Source organism: Orycteropus afer, unplaced genomic scaffold (genome assembly GCF_000298275.1).
Source record: "Orycteropus afer afer isolate SDZICR_OR568_19922 unplaced genomic scaffold, OryAfe1.0 scaffold00014, whole genome shotgun sequence".
Taxonomy (NCBI): Eukaryota; Metazoa; Chordata; class Mammalia; order Tubulidentata; family Orycteropodidae; genus Orycteropus; species Orycteropus afer.
In genome coordinates this window covers 12,558,306-12,569,309 of record NW_006921601.1, presented here as the reverse complement: position 1 = coordinate 12,569,309, position 11,004 = coordinate 12,558,306, and the positions used below count along the sequence as shown (strand labels likewise).

General features: G+C 34.1%; 1 protein-coding gene across 1 annotated transcript in view; it reads left to right on the top strand.

Annotated features, from left to right (window-relative positions):
• The first annotated feature begins 330 nt into the window (after positions 1-330).
• The window catches only part of COPB1 (COPI coat complex subunit beta 1), a 39,029-nt gene continuing 28,355 nt past the window's right edge, over positions 331-11,004 (top strand). The window contains exons 1-6 of the mRNA XM_007955396.2: positions 331-421; positions 3,780-4,009; positions 4,447-4,616; positions 6,672-6,786; positions 8,995-9,087; positions 10,696-10,833. Coding sequence (XP_007953587.1) covers positions 331-421; positions 3,780-4,009; positions 4,447-4,616; positions 6,672-6,786; positions 8,995-9,087; positions 10,696-10,833 — 837 coding nt within the window. The remainder of the gene's footprint in view (positions 422-3,779; positions 4,010-4,446; positions 4,617-6,671; positions 6,787-8,994; positions 9,088-10,695; positions 10,834-11,004) is intronic.

The following is an 11,004-nucleotide window of genomic DNA, read 5'->3' as shown; positions in this document are numbered from 1 at the left end:
GACAGGGCACTGGAGAACTGTCACTGTATTGTGGACTTTAATTCTGCAGTACGGCATTCTCAAGCCGTAGGCAGGTGTGTGTGTTGTGGGTGGGGATCAGGGGTGTGGATAACAGGTGTGTTTTGTGTTATATCAGGATTTGGCATAGATTGAACTCTTCTTTTAATATTTTTAAGCTATAAGCCAAACTAAATATACTTTAGACTGTAAAGATCACGATAGTTTCTTTTGTTTTGTTTTGACCGTGTAATGATATCCCCCATTTATTTTTTCTAGATTTTCTGGCTTCTCTTGAATTTTGTGTTGAGGGTTGATTATAACCCAGAAACCATGACGGCTGCTGAGAACGTGTGCTATACGTTAATTAACGTGCCGATGGATTCAGAACCACCATCGGAAATCAGCTTAAAGAATGATCTAGGTAAACTGTAATAATTTTTTTTAAATGAAAATAAAAAGTATTTTGCATTGTAAGTTCCATTATAATTAGAAATGCTTCATTTTGTCTAAATACTTCTTTCTAGGATCTCTTCAGTAGACCTTTTGTCTTGTTAAAAATGAAAACTTGTTACCTTTAGGCTTGCAATATTGGATTTTGAAGTAGAATATTTCACTTTAGTTTAGTAAAGCTAATGAAGTGTAACAGGTTAGTTGTTAGTTATTCCTCAAAATAACATAATGGCCTTGTGCAGTTAAATATACTCCAGTTGAGAGTGTGTATTTGAATGACTCAATTCCGTTGTGAGATTGAACTTCATAGTACTTGGATTGTAAAACCAAGGATTGGTTTCCCAGTTGTTGCAGCAATGAAGTCAACACTGAAAAAAAAAATATTTCCCGGAAAGGTTTAAGCTTTTCGTTTCTAAACCATTTTGCACAGAAGAAAGCACTGTGTAAATACTGTGTAATACTGTGTCTCCTGTTTGTGAGTGATTTGTGTAATACTGTGTCTCCTGTTTGTGAGTGATTCTGTCAAGAAAACAGTTTTTAGAAAGGAATGCACATTACATGTTAATTAAACTACTAAAAAAGAAACATAACTTAAACTGATAACTGCTGAACAGTAGAGTGAAAATTATGTTTCAAAACTTGAAAGTATCCTTCAGAATGTAGTTTTCAGTTTGAAAAGAAACTAAACATTTTATGTGCTACTTATTCCCACCTTTCACAACAATAATGGAACACCTCTGGATTTTAGGTGTTTGTATTAGATTTTTGTTGAGTTCTGTTTTTAGGGAAGGGAAAAGAAACCCTTTTTATGACACATAAACTGATACTGTTATACACAAAAGTTACTTTGGAAAAAAAAATTCATATTTGGTCATAAAAGTTTTCATTATTAGACCCCCTAGAATGCTTAAGGTTGTAGCTGGGAAGATAATGAACAAAATCTGTCCTTAATTGGAATAATATCCTTCATTCCATGTGCCTTAACTACCTTCCCCTCCCCACTAATAAATAAACCAAAAAAAAAAAAAACCAAACTCACTGCCATCAAGTCGATTCCGACTCACAGAAACCCCCGTTGGGTTTTTGAGGCAGTAAATCTTTACAGAAGTCGATTGCCCAGTCTTGCTTCTGCAGAGTAGCTGGTGGATTTGAACTACCAACCTTCTGGTTAGCAGTCAGATGCCTTAGGCACTCTGCTACCAGAGCTCCTCTGTAAATAAATAAGTAGTCTTAAATTTTGTATGTTTTACTTCCTTTATCGCAGAACAATTGAGATGAGAAAAAGTTTAAGACTAGTTTCCCTTGAGTAACAAACACATTTTTGTTGGTGAAATATTGAGTTGCTTTAACTATTTACTTTTCTTTACGTTTAATCACTAGATAGGTGCTCTGATGACTGTACATTTCTTGGAATAGGAAGTACTTAGTATTATTTTGGTGAATTTAATTGATATTTGAAACTTTTCATTTATTTATTTTATATATATATATAGTTCATTGAGAGAAAAAAGTTCTGGAAAATTTGAAGAAATGGAAAGAAACATCCTTGTCTCATCTCAGTTTGAATTGTTGGGTTAAAATGCCAGTGGGACAGTGTTGGGGGGAGTGGTAGAGGCTTGAAATATTATTGTAGATTTTTTTCAGATTTACTGTTAAAACTTTTAAAAAAATTTTTAACTCTTTATTATAAGTGGTAAACATTTAGGGCTTTGCTAATTTGTAAAAAGTAGTCAAAAACTAGAGCAAAAGAAGCTAGTAGTATTACAGAGATAAAATTTTGTGCCTTTTGGATTTTGTGTCCTTTATGGTATCAAACAGATTAGGAAGAAAACTCACTCCTCACCCCTTAGAAATGGAGCTCTGGGACAAGAGGGTAGAAACCTGTTTAAGCTTATTGAATACAACATTAGCCAAGACTTGGGCCTTTATCTGATCTTACTGTCTTATTTTCTTAGTTACTGCTGTCAGCTACTATCAATGTTTTTGATGCTTTATTTTTTTTTATCATCCTCATGAATTTAAAAACTGAAGTTTTGCCTAGAATGGTATTTATTTTATTCTTTTGCAGTTGTTTATTTCGTGATTTGATATGGCACATGCCGATTGTTTTCCCCCATATCTTGCAGGAGATAGAAATCTCTGAAGTGGAGGGAGGGACATGAGAAGTTAGTCTGTTTTCAATAAAAATATTGCTCCGTAGGATAAATTGGTTCTCAACCTCACTATATTCTCAACCCACATTTCTAAAGGCATTCTCTATTCTGCAGCATGTTGAAAATATCATATTAACTTAGTAATAGCTGTGTACTCTTTGAGAGCTAGAAAACAACTTTGGATTTTACTTAGTACAATTCTTCTGAAGCTTAAATCTTTCCTGTAAGCATACCAAGTTGCATTCACTTTCTCCAGTAAACCACCTGTGGCAACAGAGAACCCTTTGGGTCTTTTTTTTTTTTTTTCCAAACAATAGGTTTTTTAAAAAAATACTGTGATTTGGGTGAAAGTTTACAGAGTAAATTCATTTTCCATTCAACAGTTCATGCACATTTTGTTTTATGACATTGATTGCAATTCCCATAGTGTAATAGCTTTCTTCCCACGTCTTCCCTGTGGTTGCCTTTTCCCTGTGTCCTTCTTTCCTATGAATCCCTGCCTCCTGAGCTATCTCCCTGTGCAAATGCTGCCCTTCTGTTCTCCCATGGTTGATTGTTCTAAGGAGTGTAATCTAGATCATTGTAATTTTCTTCCAGTTTTTCAGGCAATTTCTTAAAGAGTCTGAAGTTTTATAGCCTGTAGAAGAAATATGGTGAGATTTTAGAATTAATTTAATCTATTAATTCCCAACCTCTGAGTATTAGAATACTCTTCTTATTGTTGGAAAAATATCACAGATTATCCTCTCACTTTAGTGGTGGTTTTTACTTTGAGAAAGTACACTGACATAAATTACTTTGAATTCGGAAGCACCTATATACATTTTGAAAAATAGCTATATTAGTTTGAAACATATATTACTTGTTATTATACGTATGGATTCATGGACACTTTTCACTAACTCCATGGTCTGTTGAATAGAGACCAGAACGCTAATCTGTGTCTTCATATTATGAGTAAAAAATCTGAAGTTCAGAGACCAATGACTTATGCAGAAACATATAGCTATTTGTGGCAAAGCCAGGTAGATAACTTATGTCAACTTGGGTTAGTATCTCTATGACCATTGCCTGTAACAAAGTAAGAAAATATGTTTTATTTTGTTAATTGCTTTTAAAATTATTTGAGGAATTTTCTTTGAAAATAATTATTTTTGTTTTTAATTTTTGGATCAGAAAAAGGAGATGTGAAGTCAAAGACTGAAGCTTTGAAGAAAGTAATCATTATGATTCTGAATGGTGAAAAGCTTCCTGGACTTCTGATGACCATCATTCGGTTTGTGCTCCCTCTTCAGGATCATACCATCAAAAAATTACTTCTGGTGTTTTGGGAAATTGTTCCTAAAACAACTCCAGATGGGAGACTTTTACATGAAATGATCCTTGTATGTGATGCATATAGAAAGGTAAACCACCTATGTATAATTATTTATGGATATTGCTTTGAATCTAGATAATTGTAAAATTGATGGAATATACTTTGTTTTAATTTTTAAAGTTAAATCTTTACTAAAATGTAGGTTGTAGATCCTTGGAATTGTTTAAAATTTTATATATTTGAAAGTTGTAAAAGAGTCATTGTAAAATGTTTTATTGCTTTTTTTCTATGCATTTATGCTTATGTGTTAATAAAAAGCAGTAATATGCATAGAAGATATTGATGAGGTACGTAAGAAATTGCTTTAATCAACAGGAATCTGATGGATGTTGTCTGATAATCTAGATCTTCTTCCTCTAACCTGATTTCTGGTATTTTAATCGGAAATTTTTTTTATTTAAAATTTGGGGTTTTATTTTGTAAAAAGCTGGAACTCAGCATTGCCTATTTGAACTTTTATATCAGGATCTTCAGCATCCTAATGAGTTTATTCGAGGATCTACTCTTCGTTTTCTTTGCAAATTGAAAGAAGCAGAGTTGCTGGAACCTTTAATGCCAGCTATTCGTGCTTGTTTGGAACATCGACACAGCTATGTTAGAAGAAATGCTGTTTTGGCCATCTATACTATCTATAGGTAAATAAAGATATTCCTTTGACTTAGATTTGTGAAGACTGTTTAGTCTTTTAGACTAGAGGTTTCAAGGTGATTGCATGTATGCTGTATGCAGCTTGCAGATATGTTTTCTTTGTCCTACACAATATCTTTTTTTTTATTATTGTTAACATTGAAAAATCAAAAGATTTGCAAATACTGGACCCTAGTTTCTACATGACAGCAGTCTGCTGGGATTGAGTGACAGTTGTTGTTGCTGTTGTTGTTATTTGCCATTGAGTCGGCCCCGACTCATAGCGACCCCTCCTTGGGTTTCCGAGGCAGTATCACTACGGAAGTAGGAATGCCCAACCTTCCTTCCAAGGAGTGGCTGGTGGGTTTGAACCGTCAGCCTTCTGGTTAGCAGTCAGGTGCCTTAGACACTATGCTACCAGAGCTCCTTGAGTGACAGTGACAGTAGCCTCCTTTAAATAGATAGTATTCTTTCGCTAAAGAGCTCTGGTGGTGTAGTGCCTAAGGCATTTGACTGCTAACCAAAAGGTTGGCGGTTCAAATCCACCAGCTACTTCATGGAAGGAAGACTGAGCAATCTACTTCCGTAAAAATTTACCACCTCAGAAACCCAAAGGAGGTCGCTATGAGTCGGAATAGACCCAATGGCAGTGAGTTTGTACTTTTGTTTTTTTGTATACTTTCCCCTATAGGACAGTCCCTATCATGCTTAATGTGTTACTCAAAAATAAAACAAAACAAAACACCCTGGCAATTGAGTAGATTCTGACTCATAGCAACCCTATAGAATAAAGTAGGATTGCCCCATATTGCTCTATGGGTTTCCAAGGCTATAAATCTTTACAGAAGCAGACTACTACAACTTTTGCCCATGGAGCAGCTGGTAGGTTCAAACCACCAACCTTCCAGTTAGCAGCCGAGTGCTTAACCATTGAGCCACTTAATTTATTTGCTTAGCCCTTATAGGCTTTGAGTTTTTGACCCTGTTTTACAATTCTGTTTGTGAAATACGGGTCATCATTTTTTCTTAACAAAGTCCTGTTCTTAGAAAGCTAATATTTCAGACTTTATAAACAATGAAAAGAACCAGTTAAGTGAGGCTGGAATGCTTGGTTTTTACAATCATTGCTCATGTCACTCCATTTAGAAGTAAGATGTAATTCTTATAAGCATCTTTGTACTTTAATGTGTTAGCTGACTCATACGTAATTTTACAGTTACTTTACTGTTACATACATTAGATTTTGTTACGTGTTGGGAAAAGTAGCATTCTAGTTAACAATGTAGTTAAGTTCTTTGAAAGTTGCCATAAAGATTATACAGATTTCAGAATTTAAACTATAGTATGCATACAAAAATTATAATATTTATAAAACAATTGGAAATGTGAACACTGCCTGTATGATGATATTAAGGTATTATTTTTTAAGGCATGATAATGGTACTATGGTTAACTCTTAGAATCCTTTTATTTTAGAGAAACATACTGATATATTTATAGATGAAATGATAAGCTGTCTGGGATTTGCCTCAAAATTACATGAGAGAAGGAGAAATAGGGGTATAAATGAAACAAAATTGGCTGTGAATTAATAATTATTGAAACTAGGTGATGGTTTTTAAGAAACTGGTATTCATTATTCTTTGTACTACAAATATTTAAAAATTTCCAAAATAAGTTAGTAAGTAAATAAATAAAAATACAATACACAACTAATAAAATTCAAAAGGTTTTCTCTGTTCATAATGAAGGATCTTTCAGTGCCATGAGGTTGTCATTATGAGCATTGATATTACATCCCTCAGGTATGTGAAAGATCCCTATTAGACAAATTTTTTAGTTAATAGTATATTGAATAGATCAACTGTTGAAATAGAAAATATCTAATTTGGTAATTTAGACAGTAGAAGCTTATGATTCCTACCCACAACTTTAATAAAAGTTTCAAAAAGCAAAACAATATATAGTCTTGTTGGAGTTTACTTTTGGTATTATCTAGAGAATTACTAAAATAATATAGTAGATTGTTACTAAATATGGCTTATTACCTATTTTATTTAAAGGAATTTTGAACATCTTATACCTGATGCTCCTGAACTGATACATGATTTTCTGGTGAATGAGAAGGATGCAAGTTGTAAAAGGAATGCATTTATGATGCTAATTCATGCAGATCAGGTAAAGTATTTTTTTAAAAATATATATTTGTAACTATTAAAATGAGAGTTAGAAGTATTACATAGGCCTACTGCAGTATAAATTACATAGTGTGGCTTTTCTAGCCATAAGTCTTTATAAACTTCATGGTGGAATTTGCCATGAGCAACTGAGTAGCTCCTGATTGCTAAAGTTATCCACCTGGGTTATTTCTGTTGCACCAGTAGGAAGCAGTCTTCTGGGAAGTTCGCTCTCTCTCAGGTGCATAGAATTCTGTTGTTGGGATTGTTTAGTGGTCACTCTGCTAGGCTCAAAAGGAGCCCTTCTAGAGGCAGAAGATGTCTCTCTGATTGCTGGCTGAGAAAGACATGCTGCTGAGGGAAACATGCTCCTGAGAGACACACACTTGCTGAAAGAGAGACACGAGAGACACATACTGCTGGGAGAGAGACACCGAGAGGCATGCATTGCTGGGAGAGAGACTGTCAGCTGAGAGGCGGCGGGCTGAGAGAGACTGAGTGTGTTCCTAAACTTGAATTGTGGCCTGTTGTTTCTCTAATAAACCCCATAATCTGTGAGTTGTGTGTGGCCACTGCAGTGAATTATCAAACCCAGCAGAGAGATGGTGGTTGCTGTGGGAGGAATGGTTGTTGTCAGGTTGGTGAAAGGGCTGGTGGGAGGCGGCATGTCTGGCCTTGCAGGGATAGGCCTTGGGCTGTTGATGGTTATTTTGTCTTCCTCTTGTGGGGTTAGAGGAGGTCAGAAGATGCAGCCTCCTTGCCTCTTTAGCACCTACTCCTGTTTTTTGCAATTTAGTCAATAGTTTTGTTTATTATACATGTGATTTGTATATTTTGAGTTTTTTAGATACTTAATTTTTATAAATATAAAATTTTTTCCTAACCATCTCTGAAATATTGCTTGGATGTATATTCTTTTTTCAAAAACTAAACATTGAAGACTCAATTTAATATCAGCTACTTAGTAATTTTTTGAGATTGAAATTATAGCTGTGGTAGCGTAGTACCTAAGGCACTTAACTACCAACCAGAAGGCTGGCCATTCAAACCTACCAGCCACTCCTTGGAAGGAAGGTTGGGCGATCTACTTCCATAGTGATACCACCTCAGAAACCCAAGGAGGGGTTGCTATGAGTCGGGTCTGACTGGACAGCACATAATAACAACAACAAGGAAACCCAGTAGGGGATGCTATGGGTTGGAATCAACTCAGTGGCATTGGGTTTGGTTTTTTGCTTTTTGTTTTTTTTTTTCTTTTTTGATGTTGTATATCATCCTACTTTGGGGCTTTGATTGCCTCTTTTTCTTTTTGTTGGTCTAGATCTAAAATAGTTTCACAGTGAAAACAGTAGCTTTGTATAGGAATTTACCCTAATCTTGACTGCAGAAGTAGAGTGACTTTTAATGTAGATGCATGTCCTTTTTAGGCTCTTCAAATTTCGTTACTGAATGTCAACTATACATCCAGCTCTGCTGGTAGTTAAGGTATATGGATATGCTTTTTGGTAACAGCTGATCTGCATACCTAGGTGACACCTAATCTTGAAATTTTTATCTAATATTGTCCAAATGTTGGAAATAATACACGTCAAGACTGAAAAATAGAGTCTCCATTCCTCTGAAACATAATACTGTCATTTTATCTTTGTAAAAAAGATTGTGAGAAAGCTTTTCACTTAGTTCACCATGTTTTGTCCTCTTACGGAATTGGTTTTACTTTGCGTTAGTGTTATATTGTTGATCTACATTAAGGGACATAATAAGAAATAGTTAATAAAATTTGCAGATACTTGTACTGTGGTGATGCTAAGGCTATAGTTCTCTGTATTACAGTGTCAGTTTATGGGGACTCTGGAGAGTTTTCCTTCAGGTGTCAGTAATAGGAATAACTGTTCTCTGAAGTGGCTGGTTTGTTTTGATTGTATCGATACCCTGAATTATAAATACGGACTGTTTTTCTCTTTGGTATAGTTACTAGAAAATGCAGACCTAGATTTTTTGCTCATTTTTAGAAATGTATTTTATTTTATGTCTTGCATTTCATGTGTTAACCTCATTCTTGGTGTCTTTGGGATTTTTTTCCTCCAATTATTTTCTCTTTGCTCTGATTTCCTCATTTGTTTTAAAACATAAATATAAAACATTTTGTATGCCTTAAGTTCTTTTATTGAATGAAATAGAGATTGATAAGTATATTCTAATTTTTTAGGATCGAGCTTTGGATTACTTAAGTACTTGCATTGATCAAGTTCAGACATTTGGAGACATTCTTCAGTTAGTTATTGTTGAGCTAATTTATAAGGTAAGAATGATAATTGTTGAAGCCTAAAATAAACTTTAAACTTTTACTTTAAAGCCAAGTTAAGCTATTTAATTGCCAAGCTAATGGGGTTTAGTAGTAGAAATATTTTGTAGCATGATCCATTAAAATATTTTTTCCTTTTATTTATTATATTTTCCAAATAGTTGCTTCCATCCTTTTAAACTTCCATAAAGGATTCTATAAAAATTCATGCTCTGACCCAGTAGAGCTGCAAAGAAATCATTGTACACCTCTCAGTTACTGAATAGATTCTGAATTTGGATTTAGAGTGAAATTCAATGATCACTTCTTGGGTGTATACCATACTGCTTTGGAAGAAATCTAAAAACAAGAAAAGCCTTAAATATTTTGTATGGTCCTTGTTTGTAAAAGAGAATAGAGAAAAATTAAATAAGTTGATAATGATATTGTAGATTATTAACATAAAGTGTAAAACCAGCTAAAAATTTGAATTTTCAAATGAAGTACTTTATTGCCAACATTTTAATGTGATCCATTCTTTGAAAGAATTGATTCCTAGTACTCTGATAAGATAGAAGATGAAATTACATTCAGTTTCGCTATTAATACGGTTGTATTCCAGCTAAAATGTAGATTAAGAATAGCTTTATTAAACAGGTTTATAGGGACTAAACACCCATAGCAGGCACTGCTAACTAATCACAGCAGTTTTTGCTACTGCAGAAAAGGGTACCAGTCATTTGGAATTGGCATTTAAGATGAAACCAGCACAGTGAAAATAGTTTCTTTTTTATTCATGTGTATCACTTGGGGATGCCACAGAAGTTCTCAAAAATAGAATTTTCTGCTGTCCATTGACTTCTAGGGTCCAGGTATAATAAGAGTGAATAGCTTTTGAGTCATCCCCAAGTAATAGAGATTTGACTGTACGTATTTTAGGATGATCTAATATAAATTCTTCAAGAGAGAAAAAAAATAAAGATCATTTGCTTCACAAGTATAGGTGTCCGGATCCATGTAGAATGGGATAGAAAATGTTAATTGCCTATCTAATATTGAATAGGATCCCACATAATCAAAAGTAGTACTTGCAAGAAAGATTCTTTTTCTTGCTTGAAGAACTGATATTTTCCTTTTGCCAATTACTGAGTTTACGTGATCTATGATGTTTCTTATTTTTCACATGACATCCAGGAAATTTAGGACCAAATTTAATATCTTATCACAGTACCCCTATTAGTGTATTTGGCAAATGTATTGCTGTCCATATTTTTGTAACTGTACATTTATTTTTTTATTTCACTTATGTATTTGATATGTATATCTTCTTATAAGCCATATAAAAACCTTTTATGAAGTAAGGGAAATACAAATTATGATTAAATGAGCAGCTATCATAAATATTTGAAGTAAATCTTATTTCTTTCTGAAATTACCAGTGTTGTGTTAGTGTCTTACTCCATGTTGGCTGACATTTTTATAACTCCTTGAATAAGAATATTCTTAGCTTTCAAATTCAGAAAATTATCATCCCATAAGCCAACATCTATAAAAAAAAAAACAAAAACTTGTTTTGAAAGCAAATACTTCTAAAGTCATTTGAAACTTAAATGTTTTATTCTCTAGGTCTGTCATGCTAATCCATCAGAAAGGGCTCGTTTCATTCGCTGCATCTATAACTTACTACAGTCATCTAGCCCTGCTGTAAAATATGAAGCTGCTGGAACATTAGTGACACTCTCTAGTGCCCCAACTGCAATCAAGGTACTGCTTATTTTTTGGGGGGCCAGATTAAATGTTGTCTTACCATTTATAATTGGGGGTTACGTGGAGTATAGGGAACAACTACATATTTTTAAAACTTTTCCTTTTGTTCCTCTGCCCTTTCATACTACCTCCTTTTATGTGTGGGTATATTTTGGAGCTCTGGTAGCA